The sequence below is a fragment of the Cetorhinus maximus genome, chromosome 14 (assembly GCF_964194155.1).
Source record: "Cetorhinus maximus chromosome 14, sCetMax3.hap1.1, whole genome shotgun sequence".
NCBI classification, from domain to species: Eukaryota; Metazoa; Chordata; class Chondrichthyes; order Lamniformes; family Cetorhinidae; genus Cetorhinus; species Cetorhinus maximus.
In genome coordinates, this window is record NC_135892.1 from 37101658 (window position 1) to 37125241 (window position 23584).

The following is a 23584-nucleotide window of genomic DNA, read 5'->3' on the forward strand; positions in this document are numbered from 1 at the left end:
AATGCAAAGGCCACTTAGCCTTTTTTGCCTGCCTGCCAACCGAACGGTTAGACGAGCAGCGAAAAATTCTACTCAGTTAATTGATTAAGGGCCTTAATAGGCCACATGAATTGTCGGTGGGCGCGCTGCCAACTCCCGTGCGTGCTTTCTGACCAAAATATTGCATGAGTCGGGATGCTTGCCCAATGTCATTGCACTTCATTTTACGCGCGTTCAGGATGGGCGCGTGCCCGCCCAATGAGAGAGGAATTCTGCCCCATAGTTTGGGCATAACTTGAAATGAAGCTGCAGGTTTTGGTCTCTCAGGGAATCTAGCAATTGGAGAGCAGGTGTGAAAGTGGAGTTGAAGCCCAAGATCAGATGGCGGAGCAGGCTCGATGGGCTGTATGGTCTACTCCTGCTCCTATTTCTTGTGTTCTTGCAGTTTCTCAAGTATGAGGAGTTTAATTGAAACACAGAAACTCAGTTATTTGGTGATGTTGTGAAATGACACAAATCTGAGAAGGTAAATTTATTTATTATAGCATTTCAGTTACATAGCAGTACATAGTTTAAATGTATAAAGTTACATTGGCTAACAGCTTATATGAAGCAATGAAGGGCACATACACTTTCATATGCTTTCTTTTCTCAGGTTTTACACTCTTAGGACTTGTGATAGTAACAAGTGCTACAGTGGCATTCTGTGTGATTTTCAATCTTCAGGTTTCCCATTAATGTCACCTAAAAATATTAAGAAACAAAAAAATGTGTCACGATGGCATCAACATACATACACATCTCCTTACTGTGGTTCATCCATGTTCATCAATCAATTTTTTCCAGCATCCACAGTTTTTTGTTTTCATCAATCAGTGGTTGCCTCCTTCACTGAGGTATAGTTCCACAGCAATCCTCCCCTTTCAACACCTTACTCAATTGGTAATCATTCATATGTGAGCCTTGGCAATGGGTTCTAGCAAGCTATTCAATTGTAGAGAATATCACAGCCAAACCCTTTTCTATTCACACATAGCATCTATACATGGAGATTTTCAGCAGAGCTCACCAGACATCAGTCAGGAGTAGGAAACATGGAAAACCTTCTTCATCCCCATCTCCCTCAATGAACACTGAAAAAAATCTGCATCTTCCCTACCATAACCATGACTCAGTACAGACCTGGTATCTTCCTCATCTGTGAAACTAAATTACTCTTTGGGTAAACTCTCTAAGCCATCAGGAAAGCTTCACAAACATGGGGCCCTGTCATAGACAACTATTATCTTTATGCACCACAGGTGATCACTCATGTGAACATTGAAAATATCGACCACGAGTAGATTTTATTCTAATTCATTGGGACAATACTGGCATACATTACACTAAGAGTTGGTGATGTAAATAGAAAGTGGATAAATCACCAAAGGCCACATGAGATGCTATGTCATGGCTGAGACATTTCTGAACAGTTCTTAACAAACTGATACAAATCCCACCAGAATGCTAACGTGCTAACAGCAGCCAATTTTTGTGGGTTAGTTTACTTAGCTATTTACAGTACATTTGAATGAGTGCAGGGCACACACCATTGGTTGAGGCATGAAAAAGTCTCCGTCAGTCAAGTTTAAAAACATGTAGACAATTAAAGGAAAGTGGCAAAACAAGGGGAATAAATAAATAATCATCCATTCAAACTCCACTTGAAGAAGGTCACTCCTCTTAGAAGCTCATAAAACTGTCAATAAAACACATCCATTCAAACTCCACGTAAAAAAACCTTTGTCTTACATGTTCATAAATCTGTCAAGATAAAATAAAACAAAATAAAATAAAACAGCCAATCAAATATGTCTTCAAAACACTTTAAACCTATTTACAGCTTTTAAATTGTCAATCAAACAAAGTTCAGTCCCTTTGACAGCTGTGTAAACAAATTCTAATAACTAAAGCCATTAGTGGGGTTTGGAACTCTGCCAAGCATTCACAATGAAATTCTGTTACATAACTATATAAACAAACCCTCCAGAGCTCAATACAATGGTGCCCTTTAAGTTGACTGAACAGATGGTTAGTCATCGTTGTGACCATCATTAGCCAGCATTTGTTATCTATCCCTGATTGCTCTTGAGAAGGTGGTGGTGAGCCATCTTCTTGTACTGATGCAGTCTATCTGTTTTAGATACACCCACAGTGCTGTTAGGAAGGGAGATCCAGGGTTTTGAGCCAACTCCAGTGAAGGAACGACGATATAATTCCAAGTGCACAAATTGACTGCTTCCCACATTACTTCAAAATTGGCTGTAAATTGTTATGGGAAGTCCTGTGGTCATGATACAACTGATTATTATAGATTTAATTTAAGAGGTCATTTTTCTTTTCAGATGACTTTCAGGATGAACCAGCTTCCTGGGGAGGAGGATGATGAATTACAAACCTGGCTGATTTTTTGCCTCCTTACCTTATTTGTATTTTGTGGCATCCCTATCACTGGGATCAGCAAACTCAGCACAGAATTAGCAATGGACTTCCAGTCTATATGGCTCAGTACCAAAGAAGGGCATTTCAGTTCAGCAGGGTGTTCAGACAGTTATAAGCTGTATGTAGGCCATGTACTCCCATTAATCTGGCATCAAAGGGACTAAAAAGTGCAAAGTGAGGCCCCTGACTTGGAACCTTGCTGAACTAGAGCACGCAAATGGAATCAACACTGTAATGTTGTGCTCCTATTTTGAGGTAAGTATATACAGATTGTTAAATAGGATAAGCTAATTGGTATTATATAGAATACCTTTTGAGTGCTTAAAACATTATATAGGATTTCATTGGATATACAGCACAGAAACAGGCCATCCCAAACAGTCCATGCCAGAGTTTATGCTTCGCTTGAGCCTCCTCCCATCTTTCATCATCACTGTCTATTCCCTTCTCCCTCATATGCTATCTAGTTCCCCTTAAATACATCTATACTATTCACTTCATCCACTCCCTGTGGTAATGAGTTCCACATTCACACCTCGCTTTGGACAAAGAAGTTTCTTCTGAATTTCCTATTGGATTTCTGGGTGACTATCTTACATTGATCCCCACAAGAGGAAACATTTCTCTGCATCCACCCTATCAAAGCTTTTCATAATTTTAAAGCGCTCTTTTTTCCAGAAAAAAATTAATCCTTTCCTGATAAATATATCCACACATCTCTGATAACATTCTTGTAAATCTTCTCTGTACCGTCTCATGGCTCTATATCCTTTTTATAATATGATGACCAGAACTGCACACAGTACTCTACGCTTGGTCTAACCAAGGTTCAGTACAGGTTTAGCATAACTTTCCTACTTTCCAATTTCTCCCTCCAGAAATATATCCTCGGGCTTGGTTTGATTTTTTAAGGCCTCATTAACCCGTGGCACAACTTTTAGCGATTGATGTGCTTGTACTCTGAGATCCCTTTGTTTCTCTACCAAAGCTGGGGCTGAATTTTCCCAGAATTGTACTAATTGAGGTAGCAAGCGGGTAAAATGGAGTCCTACCCGTCGATGAAAATGGCAGGTTTTCACACCATATCTTTCCAAGCCCTCCTCATTATATATTCACTCCTGCGAAACACGCCATTTCCATGGTGGGTGGCCTCTCATTCGCCTGCTCGCCATCACCCCAATGTTGCATCATGCCGGCCACCATCTTTAAAAGGCAGCTGCCAGCAAAGCGCTCATCACCACCAGCTCACCGCTGCTGCCTGGGAGGCATGGCCTGCAAAGGCAAAAATACTGCAGCCCCTCGCTTCAATGACCGGTCTCTCAAGCAACTGCTGAATGCCATGGAAACCTGCTGGGATGTGCTCTACCCCGGCTCTGGCCGCAGGATGGGTATCAATGTCACCAACCCGGCTTGGGAGGCAGTGGTTAGTGTCAACGTCCTTCAGAAGAGGACGGCCACCCAGTGCCGCAAAAGGATGAATGATCTCCTCCGTTCCGCCAGGGTAAGTCACTCTTCATCACTCCCAACTCTCACACTCACAAACCCATCACACACCCACAGGATCCTCACTCACTGCCAGTGCAAGGGACATCACCATTCACTCTTTCACACACACTATCATTGTCAGTGGGACCACTCACCACCCAAACAGGTCAGGCATATGCCCAGCAGGAGTCCTGACACACTCTACCCATCTCTATCCATGCAGGACAAACTGGCTCACAACAGGAGGGAAAGATCTCAGACAGGTGGAGGGATGCTGAAATTCAAAGTTCTCACAGAATTTAAAAACAGAGCCATTCAGCTGGCCAGCAAAGACTGGGACCAGTCCTTTGCTAATGGTGAGGTCAGTGCTGCTCTACCAAGTGAGGATCCAGCAGTGCAACATCCATCAGATAACCATGCCATAAGTGATGTGTCCTCTTTCACAGGCCACTGCCATGCACTAATTATCTCCTCTTGCTTTCGCAGGCACATCTGGGAAGCAGCAGACGGAGTCCATGACCCAGAGCCTCCAAGCAAGCTCCAAAGAAGAATCTGAAGGCACCCTCCCTGAAGTCCCATCATAGTGCTCACCCACACCCTCCACCAGCGCAGAGACACACACCTCGGTGGGACCTAGCTTTAGAGTAGCCTCGAGACCACAAACTGATGTGCACATCGCACTTTATGATCCACAGCAGGTGGAGGCAGGGACTTGCCAGGTCCCCGGCACTCGGAGGACTGCCGGAGTCCAGAACGTTGCTGAGTCCGAGTCAGATGATGAGCCTCTGGACTCGGTCATGGCACAGTTGCTGGAGCTGCAAAGGCACGCTCAGGAACATCAGGAAGGGATGGCCGCTGCACTCCTCAGATTGCAAGGCATGATGGAGGAGTCTGTCCGTCTTCAGGCTGAGGTGATAGCGCCGGCATTGCAACACACCGGGGCCAACACTGGCAGGATGGTGACTGCCAAGGGGACCTTGGTCCAGGACGTCACTCCTGCACTGCTGCACAGGCTTAACTCCATCGCTGATGCCATAGTTGGCCTCTAACAGTGTGTACACGAGAGGGGTGCTGGGCAGCTCGATCCCACTCCAGCTACCCCTTCCACTCACAGAGTCAGCCAGGGGCCCTCGGGCACCCATAGGGAGGAGGATCAGCAGGTGCACGCTCTGGGACCATCCACCAGGTGACTCTGGGAATAACCGGCTCATCTGACTCCCCTGTGACCTCAGCAGATCCAGCTTCACAGGCCGAGGAGAGTGCCACTGCCACACAGCAGGACCCCGAAAGCAGGCCGGGGCCCTCCAAGTCTTGGCCCTCCAGAGGACACCCACCAAAGTCACCACAGACAGGGCGTCACAGTCAGCAGCCTGCCTCCACCTCCGCTGTAGATGTCCAGGGAGCATCAAGATGTAACGGCAGGGTTAGGACAGCTAAAGAGAATTAGTTGCAAAGACTGGGCACGGGTGGTAATCACTTGTGAAATAATGTTCACTATTGTCAATAAACTTCCAAGAATGTCTCCTTGTTCTGATGAGCAGTGTTCTTGTCACTCAGATGTGAAACCTTTCTGCACAAGATAAAAGGCAGTTGTCTCAGTCCAGGGCCTCTCCCCTGTGCTCTGTGCGGCCTTCAGACCACAGTGATGGTCCAAGTAGCGAGCTGCTGCATGAGCCTCATTATAGCGTCACTCTGTTGCGATTTGAGGCCGCCGTATGTGTGTCATCAGCCACAGCCTCTGCGGGTAGCCCTTGTCCCCAAGGAGCCAACCCTGCAGCCTCTGTGGACATTGGAAGACTGCAGGGATCTGCGAGTGACTCAGGATGTAGGCATAGTGCACACTCCCTGGAAACTGTGCGCATACCTGCAGGATGCATTTCTGGTGGTTACATACCAGCTGCACATTCAGTGAGTGGAAGCCCTTGCGGTTGATGAAGTCCACTGAGTGTAGCGATGGAGACCTGAGCACCACATGAGTGCAGTCAATCGCTCACTGCACCTGTGGGAGTCCCAAGATCAGGGCGAATCCAATGGCCCTGACATCCTGGCTGTCCTGGTCCCAGGCAAAATGCACAAAGTTGTGTGACATGGAGAAGTTGGTATCCGTGACCTCATGGATGCATTTGTCATTGACAGATTATGAAATCCCACAGAGGTCACCTGTGGAGCCCTGAGAAAAGCCACTGACATAGAAATTGAGCACCTTGGTCACTTTCACAGCCACTGGTAGTGGATGCCCTCCACGTCCCCTTCGTGCCAAATCCTGCAGTAAGTGGCAGATGTGAGCCACCAGGTCCCTAAACATGCACAGTCCTCAGCAACACTGGTTCCCAGTCATTTGTAGGAATGGCAGGCAGTGTCTATAGACCCTGGGTGTCGCTAGGCGCCAACCAGCCGCGGCTCGCTGTCGCTCCTGGGCAGCATGTGCGGGAGTCCTTGCTGCCCCTTTTCATGAGGTTGCTGCTCCTGCCTTTGTGCAGCCAGGAGCCTCAGTCACTCTCTCCTCCGTCTTCTGCTGTCTCTGTAGGCCAACCGACATACAGCTAGGTCACCGGGATCCATGATCCTGACATGGTCCTCCTGCGGCATGAAAGAGAGAGGGGGAGAGAGAGAGAGAGAGAGAAATGTGGTTATCATGGCTGTACTTAGCACCTGCGAGGCCAGGCATCAGTTTTCCCAACACCCCTGAGGCCTGTAAACATTGGGCGAGCTATGGTGAAAGCTGCTGCTCACTCACCTCGGTTCCCCCAAAGTGGAGGCCACCAAGTGCACGTTGCCTGCGCGTTGTTGTGAAACACGTCGACGGGAAAGCACGCCGATGTGGACAGATGATACAGCGGGGTTCCAAGAGCTTGGTGGGATGGCCTTTTAAATACATGCTAATGTATTACAAATAGCTCCCCGCCGACCGGTGGCTGGAAACGCGACCCGCCGTTGGCAGGCTGAGCGGAAGATCACTACCTGCCTTCACACCGTCGTGAAGTGGGATCCACCATATTTTCTGCGCACGCCATCTATCACGCCAGCTGCCACCTAGACTTGCACCTTCCAAGTAATAGGTGACCCCCCCTATTCTTCCCACCAAAATGCACTACCTTACATTTATCTGCATTAAACTTCATTCGTCAATTATTTTCCCATTCTACAAGTTTATTAATGTCTTCTCATAATTTGTTGCAGTCCTCTTCGGGATTATATATTCCCCGTGCCACACCACTACCAATTTGGCGTGATCTGCAGTTAGAAATTGTGTTTTTGATTCCGAAGTCCAAATTGTGAATGTAATCTGTGAACAGCAGTGATCCCAGTACAGCTACTTGTGGGACACCATTTCCCACCTTCTGAAGGCTGAATAACTACCATTTACTCCCACTCTCTGCTTAAAATCAGCTGGCTATCCATTCTGCCACTGGTCCCCTGACTCCACATTCTCTGACCTTATTCATTAATCTATCATAAAGCACCGTAATGAAAGCCTTTTGAAAATGCAGATAAATAACATCTATTACATTGTCATTGTCTATTCTCTCTGTTGCCTCCTCAAAAAATTTTATAAGGTTGGTCAAACAAGATTTTCCCTTTTGAAATCTATGCTGTCTATTACTATATTTCTCATTTCTAGATATTCCTCTATTCTCTCCTTTAGTAAGGATTCCATTATTTTCCCTACCATCGATTTGACTGACCTGTAATTCTCTGGACATGTTCCGTCACCCCTCTTAAATATAGGAATTATATGGGCTATCCGCCAGTCCTCTGTCATTACATCTTTTTTTAAAGAATTACTGACTATCGGAGTGATGCCTCTGTTATCTCTCCTCTAGATTATTTTAAAATACATGGATGAAATCCATTTGGACCAGAGGTTTTTATCCTCCTTGAGTTTGATTAGTTTATTCCATACATTCCTTTTTCTTTTAAATGCATTTATCTCATTACTCAGCTCATCATTCAATGTTATTTCTACATGTTCTACCCCCAATAAATACTGAAGTGAAATAATTATAATTTAAATTTCCGCCATCTCGCTATCATTACTTGTGGTATTATCCGATCTATTCCGTAATAGTCCTATTCCCATCCCAGCCTTCCTTGTATTATTCTCGTGTCTGTAACATATCTTTCTATTTTGTTTTATGTTCCTTGATAATTTAATTTCATAGTTTCATAGTTTCTCTTTGCCTTCCTAATTTTTTTTACTTCTCTCCTAATCTCTTTGGGCGGAATTTTCCGTACCCTTTGGCGTTGGGCGTCATGGTGGGCGTGAGCGGACAATATACTGGGAAGGCCAAAAATCGGTTTCACGACGTTGTGAAACCAATTTGCGATCGTCCACGCTGCCCGCCAATGGCAGGCCACCTTTCCCACCGCCAGACATCGGGAACGTCATTTTAATACATCTGCATATCATTATAAGCCCTGCTCGCTGGAATCATCCCCTCACATTGGATCATCCATGCATGTCAGCGTGATTACACATCGACATGTTTCACAACTGTACATAAGCGACACGCACTTGGCGAGCTGCACTTTGCTTGGGACTTCGAGGTTTGTTTGCCTACCTTGTTTCGGGCACCACTCATGGTCATCAGTGCCAGGCTTCGCAGGCAGCACCACATCACTTTTAGGGGGGCTCGCGGGCCGGTCTCTACCTACCAGGCCAGCTGTAAGGTAGGGGCAGCTTTTCAACTGCTGCAGGCCTAGGACATGTTTGGGGAAGGGGGAGAACAGGCCTCAGGTCAGGGAAGAGGCTGCAGGGTGAGGGCTGTACTGGGGAATGGGGTTATCCTAGGGTGTGTGTGGAGGCACATGTTGATCCTTGCAAGTGGCCTCAAGATGGTTAGGGCTGAGGAGGCTGTCTCCAGAGGAGATGAGGCCAGGTGGACATGTGAGGGTGTGTGTGAGAGAGTGAGTGGTGATGTCTCTAGAGCTGGCAGTGAGTGAGATGCCAGTGAATGTGTCTTGGCCTTGTGAATGCAAGAGTTTAGAGTGATGAGGTGATTGCCTTACCCTGGCGGCATAGATAAGATCATTTATGCTCTTTTTGCATTGGATGGCCAACCTCTTCTGTGCACTGACCATCACTGCCACTGCCTCTCAAGCCGGAGTGGTGAGATTACTGGACCTTCTGTGGCCCGAGCAGGGGTGGGGAACATCACGGCGGGCCTCTAAAAGGCGTTGTGGTGATGGGTTACTGAACTCTACCTGGCTTTCAGGGCCATGTCTTCACTGCAGCAGTCCTGGGCTGCAAGCATTGAGAACTGTGTGCAAGGCTGCAGTTTAGATATGGCACCCGGAGTGAGAAAGCTGTGTGCTAACAGCATGGCGGGCGATTCAGAGGCTGCCAGCCAGCGAAACGGCGTTATTTCTGTGGCTGCATAATTAATGAAGCAGGAAGCAGATGAAATGACGTGAAAAGTCAACATTGCGGCCGGTGGGTAAAACATCATTTTTCCCACCCACGACTGCATTTAGTGCAAATCTGGGTTTATTCCGCCCTTCGCATTTTCACTTATGAGCTCCTCAGCTGCCCATGTATGCCTTTTTCCTAACGCTCAATTGTTTTCTTATGTCTCAATTCATCCATGGAGTCCCACTAGTGCATAGTTTGTTCCTTCCTTTAAGGTGAATATATTTTCCAGTACTCTGTCGAACACCATTTTAAATATCTCCAACTGTTATCCTGCATTAAGATAAAAGCAAAAAACTGCAGATGCTGGAAATCCAAAACAAAAACAAAAATAAAAATACCTGGAAAAACTCAGCAGGTCTGACAGCATCTGCGGAGAGGAAGACAGTTAACGTTTCGAGTCCGTATGACTCTTCAGCAGAACTAAGAAAAAATAGAAGAGAGGTGAAATATAAGCTGGTTTAAGGGGGGATAGGACAAGTAGAGCTGGATGGAGGGCCAGTGATAGGTGGAGATTGCCAAAAGATGTCATAGACAAAAGGACAAGGAGGTGGTGATATTCGCTAAGAAATGTGCTAATAGGTGACATTAAGGGTAGAAAGCAGGACGAGCAAGGTACAGATAGCCCTAGTGGGGGTGGGCTAGGGGGAAGGGATCGAAATAGGCTAAAAGGTAGAGATAAAACAATGGATGGAAATACATTTAAAAATAATGGAAATAGGTGGGAAAAGAAAAATCTATATAAACTATTGGAAAAAAGGGGGATCGGAAAGGGGGTGGGGATGGAGGAGAGAGTTCATGATCTAAAGTTGTTGAACTCGGGAGGAGCTGGCCAGAATTGACTGGGAGATGAGCCTAGCAGGAAAGACAGTGGAACAGCAATGGCAGGAGTTTCTGGGAGTAATTTGGGAGACACAGCAAAAATTCATCCCTAGGAAGAAGAAGCATACGAAAGGGAGGATGAGGCAACCATGGCTGACAAGGGAAGTCAGGGACAGCATAAAAGCTAAAGAGAAAGCATACAATGCGGCGAAGAGCAGTGGGAAACCAAGGGATTGGGAAGCCTACAAAGACCAACAGAGGACAACTAAAAAAGAAATAAGGAGGGAGAAGATTAAATATGAGGATAAACTAGCCAGAAATATAAAAGAAGATTGCAAGAGTTTTTTTTAGATATATAAAGGGTAAGAGAGAGGCAAAAGTGGACATTGGGCCGCTGGAAAATGACGCTGGAGAAGTAGTAGTGGGGAACAAAGAAATGGCGGAGGAACTGAATAGGTACTTTGCGTCAGTCTTCACGGTGGAAGACACGAGTAACATCCCCAAAGTTCAAGAGAGTTGGGGGGCAGAGGTGAGTATGGTGGCCATTACCAAGGAGAAGGTGCTAGGAAAACTGAAAGGTCTGAAGGTGGATAAATCACCTGGACCAGATGGATTACACCCCAGAGTTCTGAAGGAGATAGCTGAAGAGATAATGGAGGTATTAGTGGTGATCTTTCAGGGATTACTGAAGTCAGGGAGGGTCCCGGAGGACTGGAAAATCGTTAACGTAACCCCCCTGTTTAAGAAGGGAGCAAGCCAAAAGACGGGAAATTATAGGCCGATTAGCCTGATCTCGGTCGTTGGTAAGATTTTAGAGTCCATTATTAAGGATGAGATTTCAAAATACTTGGAAGTGCATGCTAAAATAGGGCAAAGTCAGCATGGTTTCATCAAGCGGAGGTCATGCCTGACAAATCTGTTAGAATTCTTTGAGGAGATAACAAGTAGGTTAGACAAAGAAGAGCCAATGGATGTTATCTACTTGGACTTCCAGAAGGCCTTTGACAAGGTGCCGCTCAGGAGGCTGCTCAGTAAGATAAGAGCCCATAGTGTTAGAGGCAAGGTACTAGCATGGATAGAAGATTAGCTGTCTGGCAGGAGGCAGAGAGTGGGGATAAGGGGGTCCTTCTCAGGATGGCGGCCGGTGACCAGTGGAGATCCGCAGGGGTCAGTGTTGGGACCACAACATTTCACTTTATACATTAATGATCTAGATGAAGGAACTGAGGGCATCCTGGCTAACTTTGCAGATGATACAAAGATAGGTGGAGGGACAGGTAGTATTGAGGAGGTGGGGAGGCTGCAGAAGGATTTGGACAGGTTAGGAGAATGGGCAAAGAAGTGGCAGATGGAATACAACGTGGGGAAGTGTGAGGTCATGCACTTTGGTAGGAAGAATAAAGGCATAGACTATTTTCTAAATGGGGAGAGAATTCAGAAATCTGGAGTGCAAAGGGACTTGGGAGTCCTAGTCCAGGATTCTCTTAAGGTTAACTTGCAGGTTGAGTCGGTAGTTAGGAAGGCAAATGCAATGTTGGCATTTATTTCAAGAGGACTAGAATATAAAAGCAGGGATGTGCTGCTGAGGCTTTATAAGGCTCTGGTCAGACAACATTTAGAATATTGTGAGCAATTTTGGGCCCCGTATCTCAGGAAGGATGTGCTGCCCCTGGAGAGGGCCCAGAGGTGGTTCACGAGAATGATCCCAGGAATGAAAGGCTTAACATATGAGGAACGTTTGAGGACTCTGGGTCTATACTCGATGGAGTTTAGAAGGTTGAGGGGGGATCTGATTGAAACTTACAGAATACCGAAAGGCCTGGATAGAGTGGATGTGGGGAAGATGTTTCCATTAGTAGGAGAGACTAGGACCCGAGGGCACAGACTCAGAGTAAAGGGAAGACCTTTTAGAACAGAGATGAGGAGAAACTTCTTTAGCCAGAGAGTGGTGAATCTGTGGAATTCATTGCCACAGAAGGCTGTGGAGGCCAGGTCATTGAGTGTATTTAAGACCGAGATAGATAGGTTCTTGATTGGTAAGGGGATCAAAGGTTACGGGGAGAAGGCGGGAGAATGGGGTTGAGAAACTTATCAGCCATGATTGAATGGGGGAGCAGACTCGATGGGCTGAATGGCCTAATTTCTGCTCCTATGTCTTATAGTCTTATGGTCTAACTCAATATTCAGTCCGGAAGGCTGTAAAGTGCCTAGTCGGAAGATGAGGTGCTGTTCCTCCAGTTTGCGTTGAGCTTCACTGGAACATTGCAGCAGGCCAAGGACGGACATGTGGGTATGAGAGCAGGGTGGAGTGTTGAAATGGCAAGTGACAGGGAGGTCTGGGTCATGCTTGCGGACAGACCGAAGGTGTTCCGCAAAGCGGTCACCCAGTCTGCATTTGGTCTCTCCAATGTATAGGAAACCGCATTGGGAGCAGCGAATGCAGTGGACTAAATTGAGGGAAGTGCAAGTGAAATGCTGCTTCACTTGAAAGGAGTGTTTGGGCCCTTGGACGGTGAGGAGAGGGGAAGTAAGGAGGCAGGTATTGCACCTTCTGCAGTTGCATGGGAAGGTGCCATGGGAGGGGGTTGAGGTGTAGGGGGTGATGGAGGAGTGGACCAGGGTGTCTCGGAGCGAACAATCCCTGCGGAATGCCGCTGGGGGGTTGAAGGGAAGATGTGTTTGGTGGTGGCATCATGCTGGAGTTGGTGGAAATGGCGGAGGATGATCCTTTGAATGCAGAGGCTGGTGGGGTGATAAGTGAGGACAAGGGGGACCCTATCATGGTTCTGGGAGGGAGAGGAAGGTGTGAGGGCAGATGCGCTGGAGATGGGCCGGACACGGTTGAGGGCCCAGTCAACCACCGTGGGAGGAAAACCTCGATTAAGGAAGAAGGAAGACATGTCAGAGGAACTGTTTTTGGAAGTGGCATCATCGGAACAGATGCGACGGAGGCAAAGGAACTGAGAGAATGGGATGGAGTCCTTACAGGTAGCGGGGTGTGAGGAGCTGTAGTCAAGGTAGCTATGGGAGTCAGTAGGCTTGTAATAAATATTGGTGGACTGTGTATCCCCAGAAATTGAGACAGAGAGGTCAAGGGAGGGAAGGGAAGTGTCAGAGATGGACCATGTGAAAATGATGGAGGGGTGGAAATTGGAAGCAAAATGAATAAATTTTTCCAGGTCGAGATGAGAGTATGAAGCAGCACCGAAGCAGTCATCTATGTACCGGGATTTCATTTCTTGCTATCTTGACTCTATTCTCTCTCCCCTTGTCCAGTCCCTTCCCACCTACATCCACGATTCCTCTGACACCCTACATCATATCAACCCCAACCGCCTCCTCTTCACCATGGACGTCCAATCCCTCTACCCCTCCATCCCCCACCAGGATGGTCTGAGGGCTCTCCGATTCTTCCTCAAATGGAGGCCTGAACAATCCCCATCCACCACTACTCTCCTCCATCTGGCTGAACTTGTTCTCTCACTGAACAATTTCTCCTTAAACTCCTCTCACTTTCTTCAAATAAAAGGTGTGGCTATGGGTACCCACATGGGCCCCAGTTATGCCTGTCTCTTTATGGGGTATATGGAACATTCCTTGTTCCAGTCCTACTCCGGCCCCCTCCCACAACTCTTTCTCCGGTACATCGATGACTGCTTCAGTCAAAGGATCATCCTCCGCCATTTCCGCCAACTCCAGCATGATGCAACCACCAAACACATCTTCCCTTCAACCCCCCAGCGGCATTCCGCAGGGATTGTTCCCTCTGGGACACCCTGGTCCACTCCTCCACCAACCCCTGCACCTCAACCCCCTTCCACGGCACCTTCCCATGCAACCGCAGAAGGTGCAACACCTGTCCCTTTACTTCCCCTCTCCTCACCGTCCAAGGGACCAAACACTCCTTTCAAGTGAAGCAGTATTTCACTTGCACTTCCCTCAATTTAGTCTACTGCATTCGCTTCTCCCAATGCGGTTTCCTCTACACTGGAGAGACCAAACGCAGACTAGGTGACCGCTTTGCAGAACACCTTCGGTCTGTCCACAAGCATGACCCAGACCTCCCTGTCGCTTGCCATTTCAACACTCCACCCTGCTCTCATACCCACATGTCCGTCCTCGGCCTGCTGCAATGTTCCAGTGAAGCTCAACGCAAATTGGAGGAACAGCACCTCATCTTCCGACTAGGCACTTTACAGCCTTCCAGACTGAATATTGAGTTCAACAACTTTAGATCATGAGCTCTCTCCTCCATCCCCACCCTCTTTCCGATCCCCCTTTTTGCCAATAATTTATATAGATTTTTCTTTTCCCACCTATTTCCATTATTTTTAAATGTATTTCCATCCATTGTTTTATCTCTACCTTTTAGCCTATTTTGATCCCTTCCCCCCACCTGACCCCCACTAGGGCTATCTGTACCTTGCTCGTCCTGACTTCTACCCTTAATGTCACCTATTAGCACATTTCTTAGCGAATATCACCACCGTCAACACCTCCTTGTCCTTTTGTCTATGACATCTTTTGGTTATCTCCACCTATCACTGGCCCTCTATCCAGCTCTATTTGTCCCACCGCCCCTTAAACCAGCTTATATTTCACCTCTCTTCTATTTTTCGTTAGTTCTGTTGAAGAGTCATACGGACTCGAAACGTTAACTGTCTTCCTCTCCGCAAATGCTGAGATTTTCCAGGTGTTTTTATTTTTGTTTTTGTTATCCTGCATTGTTGTTTGCCAACATTGTTGCCCATTTTATTTTCCCCAAGTTCTATTCTCAGCCCCTCAAAATTAGTTTTTTTTTCAAATTTTTAACCTAGTTTTCATCATACTTATATACTTCTCTATCATCATTTTAAAGTATTATATTATGCTCACTATTGTGTAGATGTTACCCTTCTCTTATCTGCTCTGGTTCAATTCCCATTGCTCGATCCAATAACTGATCTTATCTCGTTGGGTTTTTGACATATTGGGTTAGAAATGTATTCATTTTAGGAACTCCATTCCCTTATTCCCTTTAGCTACCTCTTCAGTTCAATTAATATCAGGATAGTTGAAATCCTCCATGATTGTTTTATATTTTTTATTCAGTTCCTTAATTTATCAGCATATGTCTTCTTCCACCTCCCTTCCACTATTGAGTAGTCTGTAGAATAGATTTATTAGTGTGAATGATCACAGAATCACAGAGTGCAGAAGAGGCCCTTTGGCCCATTGAGTCTGCACCGACACATGAGAAACACCTGACCTACCTACCTAATCCCATTTACCAGCACTTGGCCCATAGCCTTGAATGTTATGATATGCCAAGTGCTCATCCAGGTAATTTTTAAAGGATGTGAGGCAAACCGCCTCCACCACCCTCCCAGGCAGCACATTCCAGACCGTCACCACCCTCAGGGTAAAAAGGTTTTTCCTCACATCCCCCCTCAACCTCCTGCCCCTTACCTTGAACTTGTGTCCCCTTGTGACCTACCCTTCAACTAAGGGGAACAGCTTGCTCCCTATCCACCCTGTCCATGTCCCTCATAATCTTGTACACCTCGATCAGGTCGCCCCTCAGTCTTCTCTGCTCCAACAAAAACAACCCAAGTCTATCCAACCTTTCTTCATAACTTAAACGTTTCACCCCAGGCAACATTCTGGTGAATCTCCTCTGCACCCCCTCCAGTGCAATCACATCCTTCCTATAATGTGGTGACCAGAACTGCACACAGTACTCCAGCTGTGGCCTCACCAAGGTTCCATACAACTCCAACATGACCACCCTACATTTGTAATCTATGCCTCGATTGATAAAGGCAAGTGTCCCATATGCCTTTTTCACCACCCCACTAACATGCCCCTCCGCCTTCAGAGATCTATGGACAAACACACCAAGGTCCCTTTATTCCTCAGAACTTCCTAGTGTCATGACGTTCATTGAATACTTCCTTGTCAAATTACTCCTTCCAAAGTGTATCACCTCACACTTTTCAGGGTTAAATTCCATCTGCCACTTATCTGCCCATTTGACCATCCTGTCTATATCTTCCTGTAGCCCAAGACACTCAACCTCACTGTTAACCACCCAGCCAATCTTTGTGTCATCTGCAAACTTACTAATCCTACCCCCCACATAGTCATCTATGTCATTTATGTAAATGACAAATAATAGGGGACCGAGCACAGATCCCTGTGGTATGCCACTGGACACTGGCTTCCAGTCACTAAAGCATCCTTCTGTCTTTACCCTCTGTCTCCTACAACTAAGCTAATTTTGAATCCACCTTATCAGATTACCCTGTATCCCATGTGCAGTTGTCTTCTTTATAAGTCTCCCATGTGGGACCTTGTCAAAGGCTTTGCTGAAATCCATATAAACTACATCAACTACACTACCCTCATCTACACACCTGGTCACCTCCTCAAAAAATTCAATCAAATTTGTTAGGCATGACCTCCCTCTGACAAAGCCATGCTGACTAACCCTGATCAAACCTTGCCTCTCCAAGTGGAGATAGATTCTCTCCTTCAGAATTTTCTCCAATAGTTTCCCTACCACTGACGTGAGACTCACTGGCCTGTAGTTCCCTGGCTTATCTCTACAACCCTTCTTCAATAGCGGAACCACATTAGCTGTTCTCCAGTCTTCTGGCACCTCCCCCATGGCCAGAGAGGAATTAAAAATTTGGGTCAGAGCCTCTGCAATCTCCTCCCTTGCCTCCCTCAGCAGTCTGGGACACAAATCATTCGGACCTGGAGATTTGTCCACTTTTAAGCCTGCCAACACTTCATCACTCCCTATATCAATTTGCTTAAGAACCTCGCAGTCTGTCTCCCCAAGTTCGATACCTTCATCTTCATTCTCTTGGGTGAAGATGGTTGTGAATATTCATTCAACACTCTAGGGATGTCACCTGGCTCCACCCATAGATTGCCCTCTTGGTCCCTTATGGCCCTACTCTTTCCCTGGTTATCCTTTTCCCATTGATATACTTGTAGAATATCTTGGGAGTTTCTCTACTTTTACCAGCCAGAGCTTTCTCATATCCCCTCTTTGCTCTCCTAATTACTTTCTTAAGCTCCACCCTGCACTTTCTGTACTCCACTAATGCCTCCGCCGATTTTCTTCCCTTGTAATTGCTAAAAGCCTCTCTTTTCCTTCTCATCGCAACCTGAATATCTCTGGTCATCCATGGTTCTCTGGGCTTGTTACTCCTTCCTATCACCCTAGAGGGAACATGTTGAGCCTGTACCCTCCCCATTTCCTTTCTGAACACCCCCCACTGTTGCTCTGTAGATTTCCCCAGAAGTAGCTGCTCCCAGTCTACCTTGGCCAGATCCTGCCTTATTTTACTAAAATCCACTCTCCCCCAATCCAAAACATTTTTTTGCAACTTGTCTATTTCTTTGTCCATAACAAACTTAAACTATACCATGTTTTGGTATTTTTTTTGCTATTCATATGGATTCTATTTTAGTCTCGCTGATATCTGTGCAATTGTGTTATCCCTATTTGCTTCTCCATCTCCCTTTTTTCCTTCTCTATCTTTTTTAAATATACCTTGCAATGTTTAATTCCTAGTTCTGATTTTTCTGTAGCCAAATCTCAGTAATCCCTAGTCTGCCTGGTTCCTCCTAAAACATGATTGCCTCCAACTCCCCTTTTTTATTACAAATACTGTACGCTTTGCTGCATGGGCTTTTAAATTAATTTTAATTGAATTTCCCCTCCCTTTATTTAAACACCTTTTCAGGTTCCTGTTCTATAACTCTATTTATTCCCTTGCCTATCAATATCTCCCTTTACTTTATTCTATCCTGTTTTTCAGTTCTGTTTCATTTACATTTAGGCTCTTATGTTTCTTGTAGATCCTCCTCCCACCTCTCTCCCCACTGGCCCCCCGCCCCCCTCACCCCCTTACTAAAGCCTTTGACATCTCCCTATTTAACCTTTCTGCTAGGACACGGGTAGAGAGAACAGGCTACAGAGAGGGACACAGAGCCTGTCCAGACCGGCTTTACATCCCAGTGGCAGGGGAAGAGAGGTGGCGGTAAGTGTTTATACTCCTTCGCAGTAAAGATTGGAAGACATAAGGCACAACAGTCAGACACAAGAAAGGATAACAGCAGCTGCATTAACAGGAAACACACAAGGTAGTAATGATAGCATCTTTTCAGCACATTTGTCCTACTTAATGAAAGGTGTTAGAATCGAACTCCTAAAAGCTCAAGAGAGGAGCTCTTCAATTTACTCTGAGACTAGAATAAGCAGAAAAGATATCCCATGAAGTATGTGAATATTATTGATACCCATGTCTCATATGTACTACATGTAAGAGGTTATGTTTTGTTAGCTCATCACTTGATTTTATAAATATTCCTCATTTTCAGTGCTTTCCTACACCTTGTCACAGGGGTAAAAGATGATTGACAACAACATATAAATTTCCATAAGGGAAATTAGGATATATAACATTATCCTATGTAAAAATATATTTTATGTATTTCATTTAGTGCACCACTTGTTTAGGTGAAAGAAAGGAGTACATTTTCAGTCTCATCATCAAACACAGCTCTTGTAATAAGATTTTCTACTTCATCCAAAAGTCTTACCCTGGAAAATAATTTAGCTACACAGCATGTTGCCTCTGAAGTGATATTCTTGGGAACCAGCATTGTTTTCTTGGACCGCATTGGTGTGGGATAAGCACGGGAGAAACAACAGCCTTTACACTGGAAGATGGGCACTCCTGTTTTTGAGAAACGTGTGTTCTCCTTCAGTCTACAGTCTGGACATCCTTCACAGAGAAACAGAGAAAGAACAGATTGGGTCATTCTTCCAAATAATGGATTTGGTACAAACTACAAAGGTGATATACTGATATAAGTCATGTCAAAATGTGCCATCAAGCTTGTTATGTCACGTCAATGACATTTGACCTGTCTGATTATTCTTTTCTTACCATCTGTCTCCAAAGAGAGCTTATTAAGCGTTCCTTAATAAATATACAGGCTCTTAACTTTGTTCGCATTTGGTCCCCTCAGAAGTGACTGAGAGTTATATTTGCACTGTGTAGGGAACCAGAATGATCCTTATGGTTTATTTTAAATGGCAGATTGCGAGGACCGGTGGGAAATCTGCAAATGTGCATCACTTAGATTTACTAGAGTTTATGGCAGGGAAGCAGGTCATTAGGCCCAACTGGTCAATATCAGCGTTTATACTCCAGTCGAACCTCTTCTTCTTCATATAATCCTATCAGAATATCCTTCTACTCCTTTCTCCCTTAAAAACTTATCTGGCTTTATCTTAAATTCACTTATGCTATTTGCCTCAATTACTCAAGGTGGTAACAAATTCCACACTCTGGATAAAGTAGTTTCTCTTGAATTCCTTAAGTCCATTATTAGTAACTATCTTACATTTATGACCCTAGTTTTAGACTTCCCCACAAGCATAAGTAAGACAGTGATGAGGATGGAATTACAGGGGGCATTTTCCGACTTTGTGGTCCCAGAGAGAAGCTTTGGCAACTGAGAAAACATGTCGAAAATTAGGGCAAGAGCTATGCATGATTTTCCAACATGATTGAAATGATTTTAGAATTTTTATTGCTGTATATTATTGTCACTGAAAGTGACGTACATATGCTTGACAAATTAGGTTCGGAGCAAGGCAGGCCCCAGGAAAATGGTAAGGGGAACATCAACCCCTTGAATCCTGCCAGCCAAAGGCACCAGTTGCACAGATTTGATAGGCACTGATGAATTGTAGTTTTTTACTCTGTGAAGCTTTTTAGCAAAAAGAAAAGTAAGCAGAACACTGTACATACATTCTAGTTTTATGAAAAGAATTTAGTTTTATGAAAAGAGAAGCTGCCACCAAAAGTATACCTGAACAAATCTCACAACATACTTGTATTTGAATTGAATTTAAGTGTGAGGTTGAGCATATTGGTAGGAGTAAAGAGGCCACATTCATTTTGGAAAATGTGAGACTAAGAGTGATTGGGGAGCAAAGACATCTAAGGGTACACCTTCACTTGACATTATAAGTCAATAAGGCCATTAGAAAATGCCAAGAAGGCATTGGGGTTCATTGCCAGTGGAATAGCAAAGCAGTTGAAAAGCAAGGAAGTTCAGTTAAACTTGTGTATAATAAGGGGTAGGAGGTTGCATAGTGGCATTATCACAAGATTAGTAATCCAGAAACCCAGGGTAATACAGAGGCCCAGGATAATGCTCTGGGGACCTGGGTTCGAATCCCACCATGGCAGATGGTGGAATTTGAATCCAATAAAAACTGAAATTAAAAGTCTAATGCTGACCATTGTCAACTGTGTCCTTTAGGGAAGGAAATCTGGCGTCCTTACCTGGTCTGGCCTACATGTGACTCCAGAATGTGGTTGACTCTTAAATGCCCTCTGAAATGACCTAGCACGTTGCATCAAACTGCTAAAAAAAGTCTAAAAGAAGCTCCCTCCCTAAGAGCACTATGGGGGTTCCTACACCACAGGGACTGCAGTGGTTCAAGAAGGCAGTTCACCACCACCTTCTCAAGGGTAATTAGGAATGGGCAATAAATGACACCCATATCCCATAAATGAATATAAATTAATAACCTTAGGTAGACTACTGTATAAGGTTCTCCATATAATAAGGAAATATATATATAATAAGCAAAAAGGTGAAAAGGGCATTTACAAGGATGATACTACAACTGAAGGTTATAACCTAGCAGGAAAGCCTAAGCAGGCTGGGATTCTTTTCTCTAGAAAAGAGAAGGCTGAGATGTAACAGAGATCTTTAAAATTATGAAATGGGTTTAGAATCATAAAATCATAGAAAGATACATCACTGAAGTTGGCCACTCAATCCATTGTACCTGCGCTGGAGATTGGCAGAGTTATTCAATTGATCTCTCCTGCTCCTTCTGTAAAACCCTGTAAATCCCTGTATTTATCCAGCTCTCCCTTTGAATGTTATTGCTGAAATGCTTCCACCACCTCTCAGGAAGTGCATTCCATATCACAACAACTTACTGTGTAAAATAAATGTTTCCTCATGTTGCCTCTGATCTTTAGCCAAACACCTTAAACCTGTGTTTTTTGGTTACCAACCCTTATACCACTATCAACAGTTTCTCCTTGCTTTATCAAACCCCTTCATGATTTTGAACACCTTTATCAAATCTCTCAACTTTCTCTGTTCTAGGCAAAATTACCCGAACCTGCTGTGGACCTCCACAGCTAGTTTTTCCAGCATTTTCTGTTTTTGTTTCACAACCATTTACTGCTACTCCCAGCTTTCAGTACCTTAATCCATTTTGTATCCATGCTGTCAGAATCCCTTTATCCAATGGGCTTTAATTTTGACAACAAGTCTATTATGTGGTACTTTGTCAAATGCCTTTTGGAAGTCCATATACACAATGTCAACTGCACTACCATTATCAACCCTCTGTTGCTTCATCAGAGAGCTCAATCAAGTTAGTCAAACATGTTTTCTGTTGAAAAACCTATGCTGACTTTCATTTTTTTAGCCCATACATTTCTAAATACCGGTCATTTTGTCCCAGATTATTGTCTGTAAAAGTTTCCTTTCAGTAACATCAGGTTGATTATCTGTAATGCCTGGGTTTATTTTCTCTCCTCCTTTACAAACAGTAGTGTAAGCTTCATTAAGTATTCTTGGCTGAGAGCCCATACATCCAGTAGAGTACTAAACATCTGAGCTGCAGGGAAAACAATTGCTTGATTGACAGCTCTGGTGCTCTGATCCATGTTGTCAATTGCACAATGTTTATTTATACAAAATGAAGAGGTTTCAAGTGTTTGCCATTTCTGTTGTTGATACTTTAAACGGTCTGGATGATTGACATTTTTATTAGCCTGCAGTAAAAAGGAGTGTTTCGTTTTAAGAAAATGGCTAGTTATCAATGAATGACTGCTTTTTAAAGCTTTTTCTTTACACACTCTACTGTTGCTCTATGGTTCATTGGTTCTATACAGCGTATGGTCAGTGTATGTGCATGGAAGTATCATAGTTTGGCTTGGGGGGCATGAAGAGTCTTAGGGGGTGGGTGGAGGGCGTACCTTGGCATGGGGACATAAGGGGTGGGTGAGGGGGCCTATCATGGACTTGAGGGGGTGTGAGGGGTGAGGACCTTTCCGTTTTTATTATAACTGGGACGAAGTCCAATAGCACCAAGACAGGCCTTTTAAACATTCCACCTCAGCGCCCAGCAGCCCCTATGGCTGCCTCTGAACATTTTCCCAGGTCAGCTGGCCCGACTGCAGTCTGCACACATCCCCCCCCCAACCCCCCAAAATGGTACCATCCTGGCACTGTTTCCTGAGGCAGGCCGGTTGAGCCTGGAATTTTCACAACTCCTGCTACTCACCTCGAGGATGAATATCCAGACCTATATTAGAATAATTGAAGTTCCCCCTTATCACTATACTGTCATTCTTGCATCTTTTTAGAAATTTGCCTGCAACATTCCTCTATTTCCTTTCTACTATTTGGCGGCCTATAGTATACACACATTAGTGTAATGGCTCCTTTATTGTTCCTTAATTTGAACAAAACTTTAATCTGATCTTTGGCTCCTCAACTACATCATCCCTCTCCAGTGCTAAAATAGTTTCTTTGATTTTTTTTCCTTTCCTTATCTTTCCTGAATACCTTTTAGACAGGAATATTAAGCCCCCAATCCTCCCATTCTTTGAGTCAGATATCTGTTATTGCCACTATACCATAGTCCCACGTGGCAAATTGTGCCTGCAACTCAACACATTTATTTACCATGAATGCATGCACATGCATTCAAAACCCATCTTAGGCTGCTTTGCATTTGCGCCCTGCCTGAATCCTCCTATTTCTGAACTATTCTGATGGGATTAGCGTGGGGAAGATGTTTTCACTTGTTGGGAAGTCTGAAGTCCCGATTGATAGGAGCCATAAATATAAAACAGTATAAATAGACCCAATCAGGAATTCAAAAGAAACTTCTTTACCTAGGGAGTGGTTAGAATGTGGAACTTGTTACCATATGGAGTAGTTGAGACAAATAGCACAGGTGCCTTTAAAGGGCCAGTAGATAAGCATATGAGGGAGAAAGAAATAGAAGGATGCTCAAATATAGTTAAATGAAGTACAGTGGGAGGAGGTTCATGTGGAGCATAAACGCTAGCATACACTGGTTATGCTGAATGGCCTTTTCCTGTGCTGTAAATTATGTGTAATTCAATTTATAGCTTGGTCTTGCCCTCAAACAAATCATAATTCTGTAACAACTGTATCAAGTTAAGATGGGATATGAAGCTGTGTTTTAGGCTCCTGTGCATGATACTAAGTGCATTCGTGAAGGAGGTAGGGTGGGAGGGGTGGGGAGGGGGAGATGGTGGGGGTGTGCAGAGA

The 23584-nt window shown here is 44.8% G+C and overlaps 1 protein-coding gene across 1 annotated transcript in view; it reads right to left on the bottom strand.

The window, feature by feature from the left end:
* Nucleotides 1-519: 519 nt before the first annotated feature.
* The window catches only part of cga (glycoprotein hormones, alpha polypeptide), a 170467-nt gene continuing 147402 nt past the window's right edge, over nt 520-23584 (bottom strand). The window contains exons 3-4 of the mRNA XM_078556824.1: nt 18776-18960; nt 520-723 (exon numbers count right to left, since the gene is read on the bottom strand). Of these exons, the coding sequence (XP_078412950.1) occupies nt 646-723; nt 18776-18960 (263 nt within the window). The 3' untranslated portion in view covers nt 520-645. The remainder of the gene's footprint in view (nt 724-18775; nt 18961-23584) is intronic.